Here is a 26477-nt window from a genome sequence, read left to right on the forward strand (position 1 = left end):
TTCTTAAGGCCAAATGTTTATGGTAGAGCTGCCAGATGGAATTGGCTTGAAAACATTCCCACAAAAGGAAGAGTTCGGGGTCAACAAGTCCCAATATTGATGGATACTACAGTCATTTAAAAAAAAAAATGCCTGCAGCCAGATGGAAAGCATCACCTGATTCTCCCCTGGGTTCCTGTTAAGCTCTTACTTATATTATCTGATTTGTTTTACTTTAAAAAAATAAATAAATGAGGAACCGGCGTGATGCAAAGCGAAGCCACCAGTAATGTTTGTATTTCTAAGTACGCTTTGGGCTGCCACTCAATGTCTTGATTGGAAGGATGCCTGACTTTCAAAGATAAATGTAAATGGGATATTGTAGACACCATCTCTCTTAGGATGAGGGTGGCAGATGGCATTCTGGTCAATCAGTGTTTCGCAAAAGGTGATGCCCTTTCTGTGTCAGAGATCTTCTGACACTCTGTCTGTGGGGAGCTTGTCCACCATGTTCTCAAGAGGGTTCCTTCCTTAATTTCAAAATCCCCAATGGCTCACAGCTTGAAAAATGTTGGGGGACCCCATATCTACTTTTCATGCCTTGTGGTAGGCAATGAAGTCACTGTACTGGGATAATGCCCACAAGGAGATTTAAATCAGCCTCTGCTTGTAGGCTTAACCTATGATTAGCAGTGATTGCTAGTGGGGAACGTTATTACGAATCCCATTTCTAAATGTCTGTAATATGTTGTGATATGCTGTTTCATATGAGAGTTTGTGGGCTGGAGAGCAACATAAAGGGATGAGAGCAGTTCCGGGGAAGTGAGATTGTGAACATATGATTTCTTGCACCCCATTGGATAGCTGTTCTGCTGATCTCTGTTTGAATTCTCTCTGCCACGGATCCCTTTCTGCTTTGCAAATGTTAGAATTCGGAACCTGCTTGTATTCAACCAATGACATCTGCATTGGCAAGCCTCTAAACATTCTTTCTGGTTAGCTAATATCACATGCTGTACCAAGGCAACAACTTGGGATATTAAAATGTCACGATGTTCCACTCAGAAAGCAAACACGATGCTTCTCTAAAAAGGATTCTGCTCACAGGGTGTTACCTATTTGTCACACTGATTGCAAAGCACAGACCTATGGCTTGGGGCTTCACCTGAGTCCGTATGCCTTCTTGTAGCTGCAAAACTCACAAGACATCCACTTGCAAAGGGCACTCAACTCTCAACTTTGCTGAATTTCTGCCCATTTGTAAATGTTTGATTTTCCCTCCCCCCACCTACATTTCTATAAATCATTCCCTTCTAGTTTTTCTTTTCTTTTTGTAAAAACCGTCAATCTTTTTTCTTCTTCTTCTTCTTTGCATCTATAAATCTCTCATAAAAGCAGTGAAAATGAAAACAGCCGTGCCTCTGAACCGCATGTCACAAAAAAAAGGCATTGAATTAGAACTTCCATAAAACATTCAGTCATACAGAAAACAGCTTACTCTAAAAACACTTTTGTTGTCCTGGTTATCAAAAACAAAGGCGGGGGAGAGTGGGAAAGAAACTAGTCACAATATGTGCCTTGTAAACGTGTGTCCTTCACTTAAATAACCAGCTTGGAACCCTTGGCAGATGTTCAATGGGCTTCCACATCCATTCTTGCAACTGAATGCAAGTCAAGTAGGACATCCAGAATGGGTTCTATTGTTGAATCTGAATCATATTGTTAAAGGGAAGTGCTCAGGCGGTCTCTACAATTCAGGCCAATGAGTTTTGCAAGCAGGTTCAACCGTTTTCCACTCGGTGACTGTTCCACCATTGCTATAATCCACTATTCAAGTGAGTCACTCTGCTCCAAGCCAAGGTCACTAACATTAGTTGTCTGGAGCTCCTCAGCATCCTCTTCCAGTTCCTCCTCCTCCTCTTCTTCTTCCTCTTCCTCCTCTTCTATTTCATCTTCATCCTCCTCTTCTGTCCCATCTAATGAGTCATCGTGACCCGCCATCATGGCTTGCTGCATAGCAATAGTGGCGTTATCTGAGGAGAGAGTTTGGAGGTTGTCCATACTGATGGAGCCTAGAAGAAAAGGCAAACAGTTGATAGGATAAGCACTGGAACGATGCTGTTGGATATGACTTTGGGGCAAACATCCCAGAATCCACTGAGAAGTAAAGTCCCAAATGCAGGGGGGTTGATTTATGTGTTTTTTTTTTAAAAAAAAATACAGTAAAAGAGATAATACACAAAGTGAAGCAAAATCTTTTGCCTCTAAAGCAGAGGTAGGCAACCTTGGCTCTTTTATGACTCGTGGACTTCAACTCCCAGAATTCCTGAGCCAGCCTGGCTCAGCTTGAAAACCTCTCCCTTTCCCCTCAGCGTGGCTGGCTCAGGAATTCTGGGAGTTGAAGCCCACGAGTCATAAAAGAACCAAAGTTGCCTACCCCTGCTCCAAAGAGTCATCTTCCACCTCTATGAGAGAGATACTTGACCTCCTACTACCAGGTGCAGGTACTCTTGACTTATGACCAAAATTGAGCCCAAAATTTCTGATGCTGAACATGACACTGGGTAAGGTGACTTTTGCCCCATCTTATGACTCTTCTTGCCACAGTTGTTAAGGGAATCACCAAAGTTGCTAAGTTAGTAACCTGGTTGATAAGTGAATCTGGCTTTTCCATTGATTTTGCTTGTCGGAAGAGTGCAAAAGGGGATCACGTGACCCTGAGACACTGCATAACCGTCATAAGTACAAGTCCTTTGCCAAGTATCTGAAGTTTGATCATGTGACCATGGGGATGTTGCAACGGCTGTAAGTGTGAAAAACAGTCATAACTCATTTTTTTCCCAAAGCCGTTGTAACTTCAAACGGCCACTAAACAAACCGTTGTAAGTTGGGGACTTACCTCTAATGTAATTAAGAAGTTGTTGTGTACATAGAATCAGAGAGAGAAAAAGGCCCTGTTGAGCTCTTTTCTGCAAAGCGGGTTATGACCAAAGTCACCCATCCATCCAGATCTAAATTCAGTTAAGTTCTGCAATCAGAAGTGCAAGTGCTATTTTCTTACTTTGTATTCTGCAATAATATGCAGATCAGAGAGTCCTTATTGAGAAGTTTAACAAAATGGTCATCCAGTGGTACCTTAGGGCTGCAAAAAACTCACTGCGTAATTTAATGTGTGTGTAAGACCAATTCTTTCTCCGGGTATTACATGGAGAACGGAATGCTTTACACAGTTCAACTTTCAATTATCTTTTTGGAAGGTTCTTTTTGGTGTGGTGTCTCAGTGGTTAAGATTCTTTGCTTGACAGCTGGAAAGCCAGCAACCCTGGATCAAGATCCGAGTGACACGGGACGGGGTGAGCTCCCATCTTTGCCCCAGCTCCTGCCAATCTAGCAGTTTGAAAGCATGCAAATGTGAATAGATAAATAGGTATCACTTTGATGGGAAGGCAACAGTGCTGCATGATGTCATGCTGGCCACATGACCGGGGAAATGTCTTCAGACAGTGCTGGTTTAATGGCCTTGAAATAGGGATAAGCACCACCCCCTATAGGTTGGCAACGACTAGCGGAGTCAAATCCACAGGAACTCCATTCAGGTGAACCCAGAGGCTTAAGTTGTCCATCAATAGTCAATAACTAGATAGCAGACTGAATCTGCTCACTTATGTTTTCTCTCCCCCACTGAGTTGCACTGGGTCTCTTTATTGGTATTTATGTTATTCTAGTCCAGGTTGTGGTCCAATTCAAGGCTAAGATTATTCCAAATCTGAGAATATCTGGAACTCCAGTCTGTTGCTATCTAGACAGAATTGCCAATTGGTTTGGCTTTTGAAGTCCCAGCCTCAACACATCGAACAGACGGAGATTAGACCTCAGTTACAAAGAGACACAAACGTCGCTTTGATCCAGTGATTCTTACCATCAGGGTTAGTCCCGGGGTTGACTCCTTGCTGCTGCAGAACCCCAGCTGCAATAGAGTTGGGCCAGAATCTCTGGGTTGGCCGGTGCTGGGATTTGATTTTCTTGGCTTTGGGAGCTGGATCTGGATTGCTAGCATCAAGCATAGGTTGTAAGATACGTCGTCGGGCATTGATGAACCTTCCCAGAAAGAAGATGGCATATTAAAATCAAATGTTAACAGCTGCATTTATTTGTTTATTCATTTTATATGCTACCCATCTCTTGGTATGAGGCCACATTGAGTGGCTTCTCCATTCCTTTACTCTCTTGAGCACCAAGGGCTCTTATTGTTTAAGAAAGGCAGTATGGCAAGCTTATATTTAAGAGAAAATGAGACAAATATTCATATTAAACTGAACTCAACAAGTAAATTTCAAGATAATTTCATCTGATTCTTCTCGCCTGACGGGAGCAATAGATGTGGCTTATATACCAAATCAAATTATTCCTATTCCTGTTTATGTAAGTCATCCTTGTTTAGCAACCACTATTGGGACTGGCAATCTGGTCATTAAGTGAAGAAGTCGCTTCTGAAGTCGAAGAAGTTGAAAATTGCAACTGCGCTTATGATCCGACTTCAGCTTTTCTCTGCTTTGCAGACTTACAAAAGTCGTAAATGCAAGGATCGGTTGTAAATTATGACTGTCGTTATTGAGAACAGTCACCAAGCAAGTCTAAATGAGGACTACCTTGTAAGGGTATTTATCCACCTATCTCAACCCTATTTACTTTGATGGGCCCCTGAGTTTTTCTGACGATGGGATTATCTTCTCAAACTGTGCACAGGACTTTTATGTTTTCATTATCATCTAAAAGAGATCTTTAAGGAAAAGCAGATATAAATACAGTGAGTACAAGCAACCAGTGGAACAGCTTGCCCCCAGAAATCGTGGGCGCTCCATCACTGGAGATTTTTAAGAGGAGACTGGACATTCACCTGTCTGAGACGGTATAGGTTCTCCTGCTTGAGCAGGGGGCTGGACTAGAAGACCTCCAAAGTCCCTTCCAGCTCCTATTCTATTCTATTCTATTCTATTCTATTCTATTCTATTCTATTCTATTCTATTCTATTCTATTCTATTCTATGTACCGGGGTGTCAAACTCAATTTCATTGAGGGCCGCATCAGCATTGTGGTTGCCCTTGGGGAGCCAGGTGTGTGTGGCCAGGGTGTGTGCGGCCTACTGGGTGGGTGTGGATGGAGTGGGTGTGGTCTACTGGGTGGGCATGGCCAGCTCTACATTGTTTGCGTCAAGGGTGCCTGTGGGGGCCTGGGCAGGAGTGGGACAGAGCTGGCAGAAGGGGGTGGGACGGGCAGGCGCCAAGGCATGGTCCATTTCTTCATTCCTCACAAAGGATGACATAGACGGCCGCCACAAAATTGTATATTGGCTCTCGGCCGGCCTGGGCCAGGGCCAAGGCAGTGGGGGCCGTTCCCTCACTGTTTCCAGGATGGCTTCGTGGGCCACATAAAACGACTTTGCGGGCCGCATCCAGCCCCAGGGCCTTGTGTTTGACATGTCTGCTATATACTATAAGTTACTATAAGCACTATTTTCAGTGCTGCTCATTGCTGATTATAAGTAACCGGCAGAGGGTGCTATTGAATTAATGTAGATCTGGAATGTAAGGAATTTGCTCCTCACAAAGAGCTGATTTTTCCTCCTCAGAAGAAAACAAATCTGTCTTGCAAATGTCCATAAATACCAGCGTGAGCCAACAGATGCCACAAATATCAGCCAATACAAAGAAAGCATTTACAATCGCGTAAAAAAAGAAAACTTTACCCCACAAGCCTCTACATGTTTAACCACAAGTAAATCCCAATATTAATGCAAAGCTTGGAACATCATCATTTAAAAATCAGATTTACGCAAGGGTCTTTCGAAGGATTAAAATATTCAGTACTACTCAGATAATCAGACCTGCCCTTCAAATTAAGTTTTGTCTGGACAGAAATGACTACAAGTTTGCTTAGTTTTGATCGTCAAATCCACACAAAACGGCTGGAATCTCACAGGCAATTCTGATCATATTTAAATTTTGTCCTGACTGGAGTTGCCACATGTCACGGCCTCCGGAATCCAGTATTTTTACAGAAGGAGATTAAAAAATAAATAAATGAAGGGGCATGATACTTTAACCTTACTGATATAATTGGGGATGTCGAGTTTTTCCTTCACATTTTTAAAACTATAACAAAAACCAGAGTGTAGGGTTCTTGGTACTCTCCGAGCTTGGTGGTTTTCTTGCAGATGTTTCATTACCCAACAAGGTAACATCAGCACCTTACATCAGCACCATGTTACCTAGTTGGGTAATGAAACATCTGCAAGAAAGACACCAAGGACCCCACAGTTCAACCCTAAGCCACAGATATTCACTTCCGTCAAAAGCCAGAATGAAGATTGAAGTTTTTCGTAAATGTAAAGCTCAATAAATAAATTAGACTGAAATATTTGTTGAAACCTCTAAGGCAGTGGTTCTCAACCTGTGGGTCGGGACCCCATTTGGGGTCGAACGACCATTTCACGGGGGTTGCCAAACAACGCAGTCCACCATTTTTTCCCCCCTTTTCCTTAGCTCTGCTACTCCCTTTTATTCTATTGGCTTTTGAAAGCCAATAGAATAGACTCTCTTGAATAGAGTCTAATTCTATTGGCTTTCAAAAGCCCATAGGAATTGTCCAGGCTGTCTCTGCCCTGCTGAGCCCGCCAAAAGTCCCAGTCTGCAAACGGTGCTGCACCAGTTGAGTAGTCCTCGACTTACGACCGGTTGAGTAGTCCTCAACTTACGACCGGTTGGAGGGGTCGCGGCATTAAAAAGGTTGAGAACCACTGCTCTAAGGGGCTCAAACCTTTCCGAGGAGTTTGAAAAGGGGATAACAGGTTTTAAAAAGGGAAAACAAAAGAAATGTCAGTCAGGAAATGGGTGAACCCCATCCATTTTGGCTTCAAATACCACCCAGTGGTTTTAGCCCCGTTATTCATGGCCTTTTAAATAGGTTTTTTTCTGAGGGAACCGCAAACTCTGAAAAAAAAAAGAGTTACCCGGAATGTTTTAAAGCCATCTGATTTGACATCATTTTCAAGGCACTTCAAAAAGACAAGTGGCCATTGGCTAGACTTTGCTGAGGGACATTTTTTTAATGGAAAAGAAGTCTAAACCAAGTCCATTTCAAAGAGGACAGACAGTAGAAGGGACATCCCATGAACCTTAGAAGCATCAGTAATCTGTTCCCATCAGCAGATGGATCTGAGATGAATTCTGAAGTTCTGCTACTTTAATGGTAGGCATGATTTATAGATCTGCACAGATTTAAATAAGCCTATAAACTTGTGATACTGATCCATATTTTGGATGCTACATAAGGGATCAGCCAAATAAAGAAAGCAGTTCTCTCTTGGGCAGGTAACAAACTTTTGCATATGATTATTACACTGGGGGGGGGGGAGTGACCTTTACTTACCAATTGTTGACCTGCAACAGTGTGAGATTTGTCTGTGCTGCTATTTGTCTCTTCTCATCCTCTGTTGGATAGGGGTGCTGGAGAAGGGAAAAGACCATGATTATCCCACATGTGATTTGTTTTGTTCCGTTACATCAAATGGTGGGAAGACTTCAGATTCATCTATCCTAGTGGCCTTATGTCACGTTTCAAGTTCCACACCAGGCGCCACCTAAGATGCCAAACATAAGACCTCAAGGCTGCACGTCGTACTCGGAGCCTCTTGGAAAGATGCTGGCAGATGGTTATTTTTAATTTGATTGTAGGTGGAAAGTGAGCTGCATGGTGGCCTAGTGGTGAAGACACTCACCTCCCACTTGGAAGGTTGAGAGTTTGATCCTAAGCCGTGGCAGATATTTCTCTCCTAGGGTGCAAAGAAAACATATCGGCTGCAAAGTCCCACATGGCATCAGGAAAGGCATCCGTTCACTAAACGCTCAGCTCCATCCAGTCACCCCGACTCTACCCCATATTAAAGGATTTACAGAGTTGTAAAAAGGGAGTTATTGTAGGTGGAAATTACTAAATAAATGGCAAGGAGTCATATGAACTTTATTTAGCCGTTTTACCTAAGCTTACATATAAATGAGATCAAGTATAATTTTGTCCAGGTTCAATTTTAGCTCCTAAAAACTTATACATTCTCCTTCTGATGCTTTCAGGTGTTACCAAATATTCTACACAATAAAAACTTAAAATGTGAGGCTTCCTGCATTGAATCTACCGTACATATTGCAGCATCATGTATCATGCTGTCCTTGGAAATGATTAGATGTTACTAGGAACATCACAGTATCTAATGTAAGATGACAGTAATTCACTCCTGGTCTTGTTCCTCCCTTTGTTATTTTCGTCCTATGCTCTTCATTATTTCTGAAGAATTGGGGAATTTGCTCACTAGCAGCAACTGCATTAAAGTCAACTGTGGTCAGACTGACTTGGCCAACAGAGGTCAATGGACCTAATACATCAATACAAAGAAGTTAAATGATTGCCTGAAAAAATTCAGAAAAAAAATAGTTTATAAAGGAAGCGTGAGAGAGCTAAATAGAGAAGAAATATCAGAATCATAACAGAGACTTCTGAGTCCTGAACTGGGAGATGTTTGCTCAAATTGGGCCTTCAAATAAAATCCTCCCCATGTGAAATGGCTTTTTTATTTTTATTTTTTTAAAAAATAGGAATGCTTTAAAACTTTATCTGAATTTTTGTTGGTTGTTTTTAGGGCATTTCTTATGATACTAGACCAGTGCATTGCCAAAATGAGAAGCAGGTAGAAACCATCTTTTGTATGGCCAAAGAGTAGCTTTTAATCTGTTATGGTACATGGTGTGAATGATGAAAAGGACACAAAAGTCTAATCCAGGGTTTCCCCATAAACAGATCTCACCTATAAAAGCCTTGGATACTTTCCTAATAGCTTCATTTACCTGGCTACAATAAATTCACTTATCCATGCTTTGACATCTTTGGAAGCCTGTCCTTGCAGAGCTGATGAGCTGACCCCCATTTTATTTCCGTTTCATAATCATCCAGTATGGTTGCATCTGATCCAAAGACTCATGGCTGGTTATCAGTTTGCACCAAAACATTTCAAGGTGCTTGCTTGAACCACATAGTCATACTATTTTTATGAGCCTTCTTCTGGTGGCAGTCATTGCATACTGCTGAATGTTGCTGATGCTGTGCCAAAAATTAAGGTATGACTTCCTACCATTTGGAGGCAGTGCAAGCATAAAAACAGGATCAAGCCAATTAAACACAAGTCTTCTCGTAGGCCTTCCATGATCTCATATAGATCTGAAATAGTTTTGCTGTTTAGCGTCTTCACTGTATCCACTGATACTCGTCTTTTCTCCCATATTAAGTGTGATCCTCATTATCAGAAGATTGCACACATGTGTTTTGCTTTGTTTTTTTAAAAGAAGTACTGCACAATTAGACATATTCCATCTAAAATTGTCCAACATTTGGCATGGCCATATAGGTATTCCTCGGCTTACAACTGCAATTGAGCCCAAAATTTCTGTTGCTAAGAAAGATCGTCGTTAAGTGAATTTTGTCCCATTTTATGGACTTGCTTGACACAATTGTTAAGTGAATCACTGCGGTTATGAAGTTAAGAACACAGTTGTGAAGTGGATCTGGCTTCCCCATTGACTTTGTTCGAAGGTTGCAAAAGAGGACCACATGACTTCCGGGGATATGCAATTGTCATAAATACATGTCAGTTGCCAAGAGTCCAAATTTTGATCATGTGATCATGAGGATGCTGTAGGTATTCCAAGTCTGAAAAACAGTCATAAGTCACTTTTTTCAGTGGCATGGAACAGTCACTAAACAAATGGTTGTATGTTGAGAACTACCTGTATTGATATTCTCTTTCAGCTCTACGAGGTAGATCCGATCCAGAAGCTGATTCCACAGAGTGATTAGAGCTATAGTTTATTGAAATAGGTCAACAAACAGAATTATACAGGTCTGTCTATGTCTTTCTTCTCTTCCTATCCTCTTATACCGCTGGGAGGTGGCAAGGAAGTGAATCTAAATCTCTTGGGAAGCCTCACTCTCCTCTTTTGGACTTGACACATGTTTTTTTTTTGTGCACCTGGTGTTTCCTTAATGACCACTGGGTTTCTTAACCAAAGTCAATCTTCATGTCTCCTACCATATGTGGTTCTAGTTAGTTGTGTTCAAACTGCCAAATGCATTAAAGAGAAAACTATATTCAAGCTTTGATCCAGTAAATCTGTGCAATTGTGGTACTGCATTGTTGTTGCCTATGATCCTTCTCATCTTTCCTACTATCTTCTCCTATTGGTATCTTATGATTTTATTTTTTTGTTGTTTGTGTGTACACTGAGAGCTTATGCTTGGAGACAAATTCTTCGCGTGTCCAGTCGCACATGGCCAATAAGGAATAAAGAATTTTTCTTGTCTTTTGTGGTGATCATGCTCAGTGGCACAAGGTCTTGAGAGGAGGGCTGGAAGTTATTCTATATTTTCCCCTCCCAAGAAGTTGTATCCTGGCTTTGCATTAACTTTTTTTTTTTTAACTTAGATGTCACCAGTGGCCAATAACCAACCATCACAATGCAAACTTATAAAAAGATTCTCATGTAATTAAAGTTGTCCTGATTTAGCATTCCCAGGAGAAATAATAGTTTCTACACTAAATCTATAGCAAATAATCCAGGAGGAATTTTGCCTCCCCAAGATGCTTATCTAATTTCTATTTTAGCAGGGATGGCGAAGGAAGTTCATTTTAAGTCACTGCACACAATGAAGTCAAGCTATTGTAGTAAATTCGGGGTTTGTGCACTTGAGAACTGGAGAATTCAAGAAACAGCATAAGCACAATTAGAAGTTTATTTAGAATTGTTTCACGAATTGTGTTACATTTATGTAGAAAAGGATCGTCAAGATGTAAGAAGGACAGTGCTTCCTTAAAACAATGTCCTATAAGTTTTGGGAGAAAGTAGTGGATCATTTAAACCTAACTTTGAGACAAAAGTTAACATTTTCAGAGGATAATATTCTCTTGAATTACATAGCTGAATTACATTCTCCCACATCTGACAATGGGAAAATGTAAATGGATTCTTTGTGCCTTCACTATAGGTAAAAGACTAATATTGCAGCATTGGAAAAATAAATGGATGATCCCATTTCCTCCAACTTGTAAGTTGGAGACACTTACAAATAGATTGCCTGTAGATGCAAAACTTTGCATTGTTAAATATAATGAAATATGGGACTCATTTACACAAAATACAGTAGGTTAAAAACAGTTATATAAGTGTATTAGAATCGATTACACACACACACACACACACACACACACACACACACACACATGCAAACACATACAGAGGCACAGACATTAGAATAGATAGTTATATATGGAATAAGCCCAATTTTGAAAGTTTCTTAAAGTGGTTTGAATTATTTCCTACTCAATAAGTAAAACTGCTAATATAAGTACGTTTCACATGTCATTTTTCCAGTCAGATTTCCTTAATCAGGGAAAAAGACATGGGCCCAGCTACTCATATCTTGGTAATACTTTGAGCCGTAGCTTTGTCCTCAAAGGCACTTCAGCTAATAGAGAATATTGTCTCTAGGGTGCTAGCTGGAACAGGCTATTGAACTCACACTAAACAGATCTTAAGGGAGTACCTCTTGTTGATGTTATTAGTATTGTACACATTATTATTATTTTTTAAAAAAACATTTTTGTTTACCTAATAACAATGAAGGCTGGGAAGGTAAAGGAGGATGAGTATTGGAATAACTGCTCCTTAGCTAAATTCACAGAGACATTTGGGTGATTTCCTATTGACCAAGATGTTCTTGATCTTCTACTAATGAATGAGGAACAGATTCCTTCACACTGTACTTCCTGGGGGTTAACTGCCAGCAAATTTATTTCTGATTTTTGTTCAACATTCTGAATTTGTTGTTTGAAACTCTTTATGAACAAGGGTCCTGCTTAGCTTAAGGGCCATTTTCAGCTTTTCCAAGTTTTGTTATTCAACTGTTCTTTAAATCAGCACTTCTTGACAGGGATGGCACCATCCATAGGAAGATCTGTTAATGTTTCTTTGCAGCTGGCCCCACAAATGGAGTGTGGTCCTAGTTTTTGAAATACATGTAGGTCGTGATGAGTGTGGTTGTAGAATCCCATCAGATGGTTGCACAATTCAAATTTGCACTATGCAAAGTGATAATTTTATGGAAAGTAAAATAATTGATTCTGGATCAAAGGAAACAGGCAATTCAACCAAAATGCCCTAAATCAAATTTTGCACTATTCGAACTCACACTAATTGTGATCTACTGCAATCAGACTGAATACTTTTCAGTCAAATGAATAAAAGTCAGTCAAAATTTGATGCATTCTTTTTTCAATATCTGGAGTTTTCTCTTTCCAAACATTCAACTTACCGGGCCTTTGATTTCACTGAACAAGAAAAAGGGGTGGAGGTATATTAGGCTAAACATTCCTAGTTCCCTTAGCCCAGTGGTTCTCAACCTTTCTAATGCCGTGACCCCATAAAACAGTTCCCCATGTTGTGGTGACCCCCAAGTGGGTGTGGCCACCAATAAGAGGGAGTAGGACAGCTAGGGAAAAGGGAAAAAAATGGTGGACTGCGTTGTTTGGCGACCCCCGTGAAATGGTCGTTTGACCCCAAATGGGGTCCCGACCCACAGGTTGAGAACCACTGCCTTAGCCATTCATTATATGATTTAGCCTCTGGACCCCATTAATATGATATTATCTATTAATGAACCCTTTTCAATAATTTCTGCTCTTTAGAATTATCATATACAGTATAAGCTGGGTGTCCATAAACATTTTCTAAATGAAGGCATACATACATTTCAAACTTATATTTGAGCCAAGCTCTTTATAATTATATGGCAGAGGAGAAAAAACAGGGGTGTCTTAATTTACAATTTCAATCTCTTGATTGCCATATATTTAGAACGCAAACAAGTTTATGCATGCCAGCATTCCTTCTCGTTTGCAATTTGCAGTATGTATGTATATAGAGACATGTACGAATATAAGGACAATAAAAGAATATATAAACAGAGAGCAAATCCTACACCAGTGATGGCGAACCTTTTAGAGACCGAGTGCCCAAGCCCCCCTGCCCCCCACACCATCCCCACCCCGCGGGCCACCCACCGCCTCCACGGCCTGCCGCAGATTGCCCAGGTGGCCCAGCAGCCCCATGGTGGCCACACCCTCTGCCCTCACCCCGCAGCTTCATCTGCATACGACAGGGCATGAGGGCGGAGTCTTGTCCCCACTGCCCGGCTGCCATGTCCTTGATTGCGCTATTCCATGTGGGCCGCACCTGGGGGTGACGCTCCTCCGGGGGGGCTGCTGGTGAGGAGGGAACCACGGGGGGAGGTGGGGCTGGGGCAACGACACATGTGCCCAGGCAGAGGGCTCTCAGTGCCATCTCTGGCACGCGTGCCATAGGTTCGCCACCACTGTCCTACACCCTTTTAGCACTGAAGATCTTACCTAGTTGGGTAATGAAATGTCTACAGGAACACACCCGAGCTCAGAAAGTACCAAGGATTTCACATTGTGGCCCTGAATTCCAGAAATTATTGTCTAATAATACAAGGAGAAGCCTATTTCAATAAGATGCCAACATAGATGCCAACTCTATGTTCATCTTCCATACAAACAGTGGTATTATGAGAACAATATTAGTTAGACAGTCATCTGTACAGGATTTCCTAAAATAGTTTGGGCCATTTTGCAGCTGAATTACTCCAGGAGATGGACCACGGAAAAGAGGGATGTTGGCATGGAAAGCAGTCCATTTAATTGCGGGCTAAATGAACATATTCACAACCTGCCCAAAATGTGAAAAATATTTAGAGTAACAAGTTTTAATTTAGATTAAAAACTATGCCATAACCATCTCTTCCACCCTGCAGCTTCAGGGATAATTGGGACAAGAAACCTAGAATGCCCCAGAGACTCTTTCAAACAGTGCTAATTACATAAATCTGTATTAATTGCTGTGCAAAAGTGTGCAATGGAAAATCTGCCAAACGCCTTTTTAATTCTTTGGCTGTTAAGAGCCAAACTGTTAGGAATGGTTGGATGCAAAAACCTAGTCTGCAAGGCAGGGTCCTACATGGTTTGGTTTTTTTTTTTTTTTTTTGCAGAAATCCTAAAAAAAGTATCTATTGCAGTAGATGGTGGCAGTTAGGACAAAAGTTAGCTGCATCTGCTGAATCTCCAAACATTAAGTGTATATCATAATAATTATGGCCCAAATTGCAGGAAATTCTGATACAGGGTTAGGGTACAGGTGTTAACATCTTAAAAAACTTGGTGAACTCATGAGATCTGGGCAGTTTGGGAAAAGGATAGCAATAGCAATAGCATTTAGACTTATATACCGCTTCATAGAGCTTTACAGCCCTCTCTAAGCAGTTTACAGAGTCCATATATTGCCCCCAACAATCTGGGTTCTCATTTTACCGATCTCAGAAGAATGGAAGGCTGAGTCAACCTTCAGCCAGTCAGGATCGAACTGCTGGCAATGATCAGTGAATTAGCCCGCAATACACATTCTAACCACTGCACCACCACGGCTTCTAAGGATATATATTGACTGCCTTATATACAAGTTTATGCATGCCAATAGTTCTCTTTATCTGGATTTTGCAGATAAAGGGAGAGATAAAAGAATATAAGAAGCACCCTGTTCCAATATCCAGTTTCTGCTAGATCTTGTTCAAAGATCCAACAGTTTTAGAAATGATATTTTTCAATATTTTTATGCTTAATAGCATAGCTTTATAGTTTGCATTTTCTATAATACCAATTTAAAAATTCTTAGTTCAGGACTTTAACATTCCATGAGTAGCTCAATCTTTTGGGATCTCAGATTTTACTACTTTACATATTTAGCAGTTCATCTTTTAAGTATCGCAAGCATTTCTATATTTTACTTAAGCTTGAGTGATCTCAATTTGTGTAATCTGTGCAGACATTTTCTTTTCATCTTATAATAGCGATAAAGACTCTGACCTCAGCACTCTGGCACCCGGTCCTTAATTGCCCTAAAGTTTCTAACGAAGGGAGGGAAAATCCATAGACTTGTAGAAAGAAATTCTACCATCTTGGAGAAAAATAAAGATTAAAAGGGGAAAATAGTATTGAACTTTTATTATTTCTTTAGAAAATAAGCAGAAGGGAGGATGATCTGAAAATAACACTGTCTAAACCATCGATTCAATTTTTTTTAACCTGCTCCAACAAGGTTACTGTGCATAGAAATTCTCATAATTATTGCATTCTGGATTTTGACAATCTTTAGGCAATTCTTTGAGTAGTATCCTTGCCTTGAGCACTAGGTGGCGGATGACGTCCTAAATATAAGAATGTAAGTTAATTCCAAATGTGGGGAAATTTCCATGTGAGGATTTTGATTAAGAAAAGGGGGAAAAAAGAAAGAAAAGAAAAGAATTGGTTATTTCACTTTGGAAAACTGGTTGTAGGATGTAGGATGTACATGCAGGATGTAGAACTATGTTGTTGCATTAATACTATAGAGAGAGCTGGCAATGAAGACTGAAAATAGATTAGGGATGATTTTTTTTTCTTTCCAACTTTTGGATCAGCTGAAAAAGCAGAGCATTTGGGATTGAGTTGCATCTGGCTGACCCAGAAACAAGTAGGACAGGCATATTGGGTTGAAGCCAACAAGCAAGGGAGTGAACAATATAAGCAATGACATTATTACTTCACATAATGTGGCCATCAGGTCAACCCTTTTGGGGCAGAAGTTCAGGGCTTGCTCTGGAAGTGTTGGCTTGCTATATTTTGAAGCAGTGTATTCATTTACATTGCCATCTAAATGAGGAACCCCCAAGGCCATTACATCCAGTTTAATAGTGGTAACTGCACTACTAGGTTTATGCCAAAGGGGTATATAAGTCAACTGGGAGCGGGTCTCCCTGCACTGGGGTCACTCAAGCACTTAAAAGCATCCATTCTGGACCACAGAAACAATTTATGAGTGACAAAAGGGAATCAACCTTTAATGACATAAAATTCAGAAGGCAAGCGTTGGCTGCCTCATGATGACATTAAGAAGCTTATTCAAAGCAAGGGCAAAACGTCTTGCTTTCACTCCGTTGGCTCAGTGGTTAAAGATGCTGAGTTTGTCAGCTGGAAGGCCAGCAGCCCAGGTTCGAGACCCGAGCACCGCACAACAGGTGAGCCCCCGTTCCTTGCCCCAGCTCCTGCCTGCCTAGCAGTTTGAAAACATGTAAATGCAAGTAGATCAATAGGTACCGCTCTGGTGGGACGGTAACAGTGTTCCGTGTGCCTTTGGCATATAGCAGTGATGGCAAACCTTTTAAAGACCGAGTGTCCAAAACCTGCCCCCCACGCCACCACTCCACCTCCTGCCCTGCCTGCTCCGCCCCCACCCGCCCCCTGCCCCACCCGCATGCAGGGCCACCCAGTGCCTCCATGGCCCATTGCAGATCGCCCAGGTGGTCCTGCAGCGCCATGGCAGCCACGCCCTCCACCCGCACCCTGCAACATCATCTGTGCACGACGGGGTGCAAGGGCGGAGTCTTGTCCCTGCTGCCCGGCCCTTGGCTGTGCAGCTCAGGGCGGGCCGTGCCCAGGGACGACTCTCCTCTGGGGGGGCTGCTGGGGAGGGGCCGCGGGGGAGGCAGGGCTGGGGCAACAGCATGTGTGCCCACAGAAAGGGCTCCGAGTGCCACCTCTGGCATGCGTGCCATAGGTTTGCCACCACTGGCATATAGCCATGCTGGCCACATGACCAGGAAAATGTCTTTGGAATATGCTGGTCCCCTCAGCTAAGAAACAAAGATGAGTACTGCACACAACTGGACAGGGAAACCTTTACCTTTTCTTACTATGTAGCTAGAACAGATTAATAGGGTGTTTATGTTTTCTAATGAGCTAGGATCAGCTTAGGAAAATGTCCTGTTTGAAAACACTGGTAGCCAAGTTGCGGATCAAGAAAAACAGTAATAAGGCAGAAAAAAACTACAAGCAAGTTACTACGAAACATCTTACTTCCTAAAAATTGTCTTTCCCCAGAGAGTTTCATCAGTGAGAAAAATTGGGGGTCCATGACTTCTTATCACAGCTAAGAGCAGCTGCAATGACAGAAGAGGGTGAGGCTGGATTTTTCAAATGGGGCTGCTTTGTACTTTTATTATTGGAGGGTTTATTTCTTGGCTGACTACCTCAAAGCAAGGAAGGAATTCTTAATTGAGTATTTCCCTACAGCATCTTCTTGGGTATGTTGACTTAAAATTCCTTCTTGTCAACATGAATGGTTGCAGAGAAGACCAATAAATCAAGAACTCCTGAGTTCTGGTGCCTAATGATTGTGTCATTTGTACGCATCTGTGAAATAAATCACTTCTGTCATATTCAGACATCTTGTTGGCTTTAAAACCTTGCGTTCCCCTCTGTTGCCAGTGTTACAGTGATTTTTGTAGTTTTTAAACAGGCAAAAGCAGCATCAAACCTGCTGTTTCCCTACCGGTTATAACCAGGATCCAGGCCACGGGTGGGCAACTTTATGGCCTGTGGACTTCAATTCCCAGAATTTAACAAGACTGGCTGAGGAATTCTGGGAGTTGAAGTCCATAGATTGTAAAGTTGTCATAATTTCGCACCCTTGATCTAGATCAGGGGTCTTCAAAGTTGGCAACTTTATGGCCTGTGGACTTCAACTCCCAGAATTTAACAAGACTGGCTGAGGAATTCTGGGAGTTGAAGTCCCCCAGTCATAAAAGGGCCAACTTTGAAGACCCCTGATCTAGATCAACTCAGAAAACATCAGCAGGCCTTGTTTGCCTTCAGCGATAATGTTACATAGCCAACTCTGTTTGGCAATGTAATGCTTACAATATTTGATGGGGAACAGTTGAAAAATGAAAAGCCTTTGGCTGTGCACTGGTGTAGAAGAGAGAACAAATAAGGGAAATTAGGTAATACTTGGCTTCTCCTGAAAAAAAAAATAGGAGACTTGGCTACACAAGTCCTGTCTTTGTGTAGCAAGATGAACCTAATGATCCTTATCCCAAAGGTGCTTTTTCAAAAGACAACTGGACTTTGTTCTTTCCTGAAGACGTTTCGCGTCTCATCCAAGAAGCTTCTTCAGTTCTGACGGAATGGTGGCGAATGGAAAGGTTCCTTGCAGTCATATAAATCCTTCCTTCTCCATCATTCAGTCAGAACTGAAGAAGCTTCTTGGATGAGATGCGAAATGTCTTCAAGGAAAAACAAAGTCCAGTTACCTCTTGAAAAAAACACCTTTGGGATAACCATGACCTGGATGACTGAGGATCTCCGTAGACATTAATGATCCTTAGGTTTTAGATTACTTGGGTCCCTGAATAAGGATATTGGAAAATCTTACTTTGATTGTCAGAATATGTGTACCCTTAACTTTCAGCTGATCAAATCCGTGCCCTGCTATTATATGGGCAGAGTCTATCCTGCAGAATAAGCTGCCTGATTGTGCCTGATGATCTCTAAGGAACAAAGCCAAGAGTCCTACATGTACGATAAAAACGAAGGTTGTAAAACAAATCCACCATCAATTTTTAACTGGAGCAAATGCACAAATGAATTCCATTGCTGCACAGACAGGGAGCAATGAACGGGGGTCTACTAGTGTTGTCATTCCCTATTCAATAATATGCAGGGAAAAAAAAGGTCAGGCTTTAGAATGACCTGTTTCCAGAATAGGGCATTCGGTCACTGAAGGTCAACTAAGGCTTAATGAGGTCAATGAACAATTTGGTGGCTGTATTTACACAGTACACAAAGCTAGGTTTGCATTCCACTTTTCTTTTTGTTTTGGTCACTTAGTGTGTTGGGCAGATCCAGCAAGATTATAGTGCGATTCAATATTGGGTGAGATCTTAGAAAATAAATTGATTTGAGTAATCGTGTTAAGCTACTGAGGAAGGAAGGGGCAGCTACATAAAATAAACATAAACTAGACAAAGCGGTGAACCAAACCCTGAGGAAAATGGGAATGGATAATAAATATTGAGTATTTTTTTTTAAAAAAAAAAGATCGCAAATAATAGTACGGGGAATGGAAAAATACCTGCAGACCTGGACTAGATTTTGATCTGCCCATTTCTAATCCCAACCTTTCAAAACAGGATAAGGAAGATTGCATACATTTTGGAACAGATTAAGATAAGACAAGCATTGCATAGGGCACAAAGAGAGTAGTGTTCTGTTCTCCAAGTTGACGTCTCCAAAGTGGGAAGAAGAACCGCAAGGGAATTAATCTCTCAGACAACACGTGTTGGTTTTGCTCACCATAAGATGCTGAAAAAGCCAGGAGCGCATAATATTTGTAGCATGTTTCGGGAGGACTCCCCGTTTGTTCTTTGACTTTTTATCGTCGCTGTCAAGAAGAGAGGTCAGGTCCAGGTTAACCTAGAGGGCAGGCAGAAGAGAAAGAAAAGCTTCAACCACAATGCAGGTTAAAAGAAAAGAAGAAGAAGCCTGGGTTGCCATGGCAACACAGTTTGACGATGTTAGTCCCGTTTCACAGTGGCTTCTAGGAGGCCTGAGACAGTGTGGTGAAGAGACAACTGCACAACTTAAGAGGAAAGTGATGTTCATTTGGAAATTAAAGGGGGGAGGGAAGATGCGATAAGCCTTTACTTCAAGAGGGGGGTCAAAACAATCTCCTTGTTTTTTTTTAAAAAAAGGCAAGACTGGAAAACAGTGAGATCTCGTCAACATTTTTTTTTTTCTTTTGCAAAACCTGGATGGATAAAGACTAGGACTCTTGAATCAAGGAGAGATTTTGGTTCTCACATTGCACTAAGCCCATCAGATGGTTTCTTTGGTTTTGACTTAAGAAGTCCTGTGATCCTAGCCATTTTAACTTACCCAACAAATCACTGTTAAAATGCTTCAGCTTGAGGTGTCTAAATACGTAGATAGTTGAACCAAGCTTATGAAACCCTGGATCTTGCAAAGGTAGAGAAGCCAAAGGACCTTCATCTCTATTGTGTTCTTTGTTACCTATTAAGGTGAGATCTAGACTCTGATTTTGGGGCAACAGGGTCCAAATGAAAACTTCTTCCTTTCAAAAGTTTAACTCAAAACATCTAAGTCCCTTTATTAACCTGCACGTGACTTGATCAGCTTTCAAACTTTCCCAACTGTTACACATAACACTATCAAGTTACCAAACCTACTTTTATGCCAGGCATCACAATGTGTCAATGACAGTCTGGTTTTTTAAAGGTGGAGTCCTTCTGCCCAAGTCTTAACTCAATGTAAGGAACACAGATCTTTCCCATAGTTGTTTGCTATTGAAATGAGAGGAATTCTAACTTTGCATAGGTGTCTCTTTTCTTGTCTGTACACGTCTGTCTCCTTGTTGGAGGAATATATTTCCTCTTTGGGGGAGGGGGGGGTAGATAAATAAGTATGCCATGGAGAGAAGGATGGACCTGTAAATCTATAGGAAGGGGCTCTTCCGATGCAAGCGCCCACTTAAGGCACTGAAAATGGTCCAACGTCTGACATATCGGCGTAGGCTGTCCTACAATACAGCCTCTAACAAGACCAGACTGTCCAGGACACCTGGTAATAGGACTGTTTATCTTTATACTAAGAAAATTGATAAGGCACCAAAGTCTGCATGTGGTGTGTGCCCAGGAAGACTTCGTGGTGTCCGTGCTGTTCGACCATAAGTTCTTATGAGACTTTCCAATACAAAGAAACACGTTAGTAGAGCCTATGGAGGTTTGATGTGTGCTAAATGTGTTCGCAACGGAATCAAGCGAGCATTCCTTATTGAAGAACAGAAGATTGTTGTCAAAGTACTGAAGGCACAAGCACAGAGCCAAAAATCAAAGTGATTATTTCTATTGTCGCCCAATAAATGAAGATTTAAATAATCTATAGGAAGGAAAGTTTCTGCTCCAAGGTGTTTTTCCCCACCTCAAAAGATATGAGCAGTACAATCAACAATGAGGCAGTTTAAAAATTATTATTTTAAAATTATTGGTAGTTGAGTGAGAGTTATTCTAAAGCAAAATAAGCAAATTAAGTCTTGAAGGGGCTTGGCTCATCCATTACCTTCAGCTTTCCTAAACAGTCAAAGTCTTTACACTATTGAAAAATAAGCAGTGTGCAGACATTTCATCTTAGTGACATCTTGGTGGGGAATGCAATGGTTAGGTGAGCTGGGCTGTAAGTATTGAATACCATCTGACTGAAGGCTGTGTGAAAACCATCATTTGAACATTTTGAAGTATCTGGTTGAACACTGGGACTTCTCAAGCATTCAGTATCAGCAGGATCTTCTGCAACACTGCATTGTTCCAATATATAAAGGGCTACCACAAAGAAGAGGAGATCAACTTATTCTCCAAAATGCCTGAAGGCAGGACAAGAAGCAATAAATGGAAACTAATCAAGGAGAGAAGCAACCTAGAACTAAGGAGAAATTTCTTGACAGTGAAAGCAATTAATCAGTGGAACGACCTGCCTCCAGAAGTTGTGAGTGCGCCATCATTGGAGGCTTTTAAGAAGAGACTGGACAGCCATTTGTCTGGAATGGTATAAGGTTTCCTGCCTGAGCAGGGGTTGGACTAGAACAGTGGTTCTCAACCTGTGGATCGGGACCCCATTTGGGGTCGAACGACCATTTCACGGGGGTCGCCAAACAACGCAGTCCGCCATTTTTTCCCCCTTTTCCTTAGCTGTGCTACTCCCTCTTATTTTATTGGCTTTTGAAAGCCAACAGAATAGACTCTCTTGAATAGAGTCTAATTCTATTGGCTTTCAAAAGCCAATAGGAATTGTCCAGGCTGTCTCTGCCCTGCTGAGCCCGCCAAAAGTCCCATTCTGCAAACGGTGCTGCCCCAGTTGAGTAGTCCTCAACTTACGACCGATTGGGGGTCGCGGCATTAAAAAGGTTGAGAACCACTGGACTAGAAGATCTCCAAGGTCCCTTCCAACTCTATTATTCTAATAGAAAGTTAAGAAGCAATTTGATCTTATGCATCAGAGCCCATTCTGACAAACAAGGAGTTAGTGTATCAAACTCAGCAGAAGAGGACTGAAGACCTTTTGTAAATTCTGTGACTGCAGCAAATCTTCAGGATCAAATCACTCTCTTATCTTTCTCATGGATGTTGTCTGTAGATGCTTAAGTGTTTGTATGTCTCTGCAGCAACTGTTCCCTTTGTCAATGCAACTATATTGTGTGTACATTGATAGTTGACCTAGTACAGTCCCCCTCCCCTTTCCCCTGTTATGAACAAACTCCAGTTTTCAGTACCTTCTGAGTTCAAAGTTACTTCCAATTATGTTGCCTTAGAATATCCTTCACTCTTATTAAATCCTTTGAAAATACGTAATTCTCAATGGGCTGGACAGACAATATCCAGACGCAAAGGAGAGCAAAGAAATATCTTTTTAGAAAGTAGTTGAAAAAAAAAAGACAAAGAATGCTCTTAGGAAGAGAGAAGTTCTAATGAGGTTAGCAGGAAATTGGAAATTTCAGCATCCAGTTTTAAGAACACCCCCTCACCTACTTCCCCCCCCCAGTTCTTCATAAAAAACATTTCTCCTGCATGAATTAAACATCAGGATGGCAGCCCTGTGTCAGGTATAAATGATTCCCTCAGGTGCTGCTTGCGATGTATAGCAAGGCCAGGGCTGAATAAATTACCCAGGCAATACAAAAATGACATTAAGAGCGCTTGTCCAGGGCTCCATCCGTCCCACAATATTCCCAGCCTACTTGTATTCAACACATCTGATCAATTTCCCTCTAAGATCTGAGCCAGATTTACACATTTCAGAAGGACTCGGATATAGTATTTGGGGCTTCCCTCCCCCTCTAGATTCCCACTCAGAAAGAGCTAAGAATTAGGAATCTCACTGTGTTTGTCTAGTCTTTTATTAAGAAAGAAAGGAAAACAAGCTTTAATTCAAAAGAAAGCAAAAGAGGAAAGGCCTGGAGACTTGAAAAAGAGCTAAGAGATTGACTAGGTGCAATGGAAGTCCCAATAGTGCTGAATCAGTAGGAAGCATTGGCCCATCAATGCGCAGGGTTTTTTTTGTTTTTTGTTTAATGATTCAAGCTTGTGTAGCAACTGCTGTTATGATTTGCTTCTCATTAATACAAAATAGGACAGTTACGAAGAGGGAGAATAACTGGGATACATTTCAAGAAGCAGGTAAAGATTTCTGCATACAAAAATCCAGTGGGGGAAACTAACAAGGAAGGCTGTTTCCTACCAGCACAAGATCTTAATTATTCATGCCTCTGTTCTCTGAATCTTTGTTTGAATGATTTAAATGTCATGCGGCTGGAAGCAGGTTGTATATTTCTTTGATTATAAAGTATGAAAGGTGGCATTAGAAAGGCAGCTGAGCTCCTGGTTTGCACCCCGACCCACCATCAAGATGTTAATATAATGGAGCAGCTGAATGAGGGCCTGGTGGTGGTGGGGACCCTATTATGTTCTTCCTTCTTGCCCCACTTCTTCAAGAATAGCGATGGTGCAGGTTGAGCTACCATGACTGCACTGTAAAAATTAAGGTGACCATTAGAGGCTATTTGGTGTTCTGAGAATAGCATGATAGCCATAAAAACAAATGGATCACAGAAGAAAACAGTTCTAGAGTTCTCACACACAACACAAATGACCCTGCTCATCATACTTTGGATATATTAGACAAAGACCCAGGTTTCAGGAGGTGTCTACGATGCTTGGAAGAGAAGAGGATGACCTGCCCTTAGCTATAGTAACAATGGGAACAAGATCAAGTTGAGGACCAAAAACCAAGTTGGGGACAGGTCCTCCTGGAGAAAATCTGTTGAAATGGTCCTCAAGAGTCAACACTGACATGGTGGCCCATACTCAAACAGATAGATGGCAACCTAGAATTAGCATTTGGAGATCCTTCTGCTGCCATGCCTAGTGGCGAGGCCCCAGTAGGAGCCATATCAAAAAGCAGAAGAGAAAGAAAAACCCTTCCTTATTAAGACAGAATAGGTGTAGTAGGTTACTAGTCTTAGTCACAACCATTCCTCATGCTAAAGGGAACAACGGCACTTATCAGCACCTGAACTCTGGGACCTTTTCACAAAATGTACAAAATGCTGGTCAGTGACTGCAGTAAAGATAGCAAAGAACAGTTTTACCCCCAAGCCTACTCATGCTATTCCTGTTTCCCTAAATTAGAGGCTGCCTAATGTACAGTATACTATTTTTTTAAAAATGCACTTAAAAATAGCAATTCAAACATATCTCCTTCAAACAGGGATCTTCTGTAGAAGAATAACCTTGCCTAGAATGGACAGATGACCTCTCTTCATTCACTCCAATTTACCTAATGCCACATGCATTCACATATATCTCCTAATGAATAACAGAGCTGGAAGGGACCTTGAAGTTCTAGTCCAAAGCCCTTCTCATGAGACCCTATCCCATTCCAGACAAATGACTGTCCAATCTCTTCTTAAGAATGGAGCACCCACAACCTCTGGAGTCAAGCTGTTCCACGGGTTAATTGTTCTCACTGTTAGGGAATTTCTCCTTCACATTTGGAAAACACTGAAGACCTGCAAAAGTTTCAGAATGACCAGGTGATTCTGGAGCATCCTTTCCATTCTTACCTGTGCGTTCTGGATCTGAATAGCCCCTTGCGGTATTGCTTGGGTTAGCACCTGGCCCTGAGATGTTACCATAGTTACAGGCTGGTAAAGGGCTCCACCTGGTATAGAGAAAGGATTTCACATTTTTAAGAAGTCTAGCCAACAACAAAGCCAACATCCAAAACCCATAAGTCAACAAAAGTTTTAACCAACCTTATGTGTTTGAAATTGTTTTTTGAAAAAAAGAAAAAAACTGGCTATCAAGGGAATTTACATTATCATCTTTGCCCGAAAGATGTCATGGTCTTCCTAAATTCATGATCATAACTTAAGGATTGACTTGAAAAGATGGACTTTAAACTTGGACTATCTATGACTTCCATTGATGGCCCTCAAATATCTTTCTTGCAACCTGCACCATTCTCTGAACAATTAGCAAACAATTAATCGCTAATTTTTAAGCTACAAAAAATAAGAAAATAAAATAGAGGGTTAAATCTGGAATCAACTTATCACATTTCACTTTTTTAAAAAATTGTCCCTTGACAGGGAAATCCTGACTTCATCATTTCCAGTGAATCACTGAACCTTTAATCACTGGCCTTTAATATCATCATCATCATCATCATCATCATCATCAATTTCCTTAAACTAAATATCGCCAAAAAGAAGGCTCTCAAAGTGAAAAAAAATTGTTTATTCATTGCTGGCAGCGAGCTTAGAAACTGCTCAGGAATAAAATATGACTGTACATCAGGGGTCTTCAGACTTGGCCCTTTTATGACTTGTGGGCTTTAACTCCCAGAATTCCTCAGCCAATAAAAGGGCCAAGTTTGAAGAACCCTAATGTACATGGTGACGTGAAGATTTCACCTTGATGGATGGAGAGCTGAGCAAATGCTTGCATTCAGCAGACAAATGAAATATGTTTACTGAAATACGGTTTATGTTCCTTTCTTATCAAAACAGTAGCTCCAGGAAGGTTAAAAACAGAATGGGTGCAAAGATGCATGTAACCTCGTTCCCAGCATGCAATCTGCTCTTTGGTAGATCTTCAGTTGTTGAGTAATAAGTAGGCTTGCAAGTTGCTTCACCTTACTAATTCCCCAGTGATCAGAAGACTTAAATATGGCACAGGCTGTACTGTGGGGTAAGTGTGTTGAGGAAAAGCCCAGGCCAACTGCTCACCCTCTTTCATATAAGAGTGGGCAAACAGTGATCCTGGAACCCCATACAGTTTTTCCAAGTCCCTGGAACAATTCAACTTTTGCTGAAAAACTGGTGTCGGTGGCTATCACCCTTTTAAGGTAGGACATGCTAAAAAAATATTGGTGCATTTCTGAAATCTCTTTTTGATACCACTTATGCTTGTTGGGCCATGATGTTTAGGACAATACTAGACTCAAGTTCCAAGAGGACTTAACTCTTAAAAAAATGTACTGACTTCACGTACAGGTAGTCCTTGACTTTCTGTTATTTCGCACTGGGATAGAGGAACAGATCCCTTTTCATTTCTCTTGGCTGCTTAATTTTGTCAGGTTTGGTTTGTCAAATGGGAGAAAAGCTCCTTTTAAAATCTCATTCCAAATTTATATTAGCACTCTGACTGATACACTGCCGCAGAGTGCTTTACAGCGCTTTACGAATGAGTCACAAGGTTGAAGCATTATTTGCAAATTGCCCCCTCCCCAACAATCTGGGTCCTCATTTTACTGACCTCAAAAGGATGGAAGGCTGAGTCAACCTTGAGTTGGTCAGGATCGAACTCCTGGCAGTGGGGATAGTGAGCCTGCCATACTGCATTCTAATCACTGCGCCAACACGGCTCTTGGGGGAAGT

The 26477-nt window shown here is 41.4% G+C and overlaps 1 protein-coding gene and 1 pseudogene across 8 annotated transcripts in view; one reads left to right on the plus strand and one right to left on the minus strand.

Annotated features, from left to right (window-relative positions):
* The window catches only part of PKNOX2 (PBX/knotted 1 homeobox 2), a 271719-nt gene continuing 245242 nt past the window's right edge, over nt 1-26477 (minus strand). For all 8 annotated transcript variants that reach the window (XM_039356443.1, XM_039356444.1, XM_039356442.1 and 5 more), the window contains 5 exons: nt 24660-24757; nt 19322-19441; nt 7408-7484; nt 3899-4077; nt 1-2051 (listed from right to left, as the gene is read on the minus strand). In XM_039356443.1, the coding sequence (XP_039212377.1) occupies nt 1807-2051; nt 3899-4077; nt 7408-7484; nt 19322-19441; nt 24660-24757 (719 nt within the window). In that variant the 3' untranslated portion in view covers nt 1-1806. The remainder of the gene's footprint in view (nt 2052-3898; nt 4078-7407; nt 7485-19321; nt 19442-24659; nt 24758-26477) is intronic.
* On the plus strand, nt 20516-20926 carry LOC120313934 (annotated as a pseudogene).

This window comes from Crotalus tigris, unplaced genomic scaffold (genome assembly GCF_016545835.1).
Source record: "Crotalus tigris isolate CLP2741 ecotype Arizona unplaced genomic scaffold, ASM1654583v1 scf7180000018825.4774228, whole genome shotgun sequence".
NCBI classification, from domain to species: Eukaryota; Metazoa; Chordata; class Lepidosauria; order Squamata; family Viperidae; genus Crotalus; species Crotalus tigris.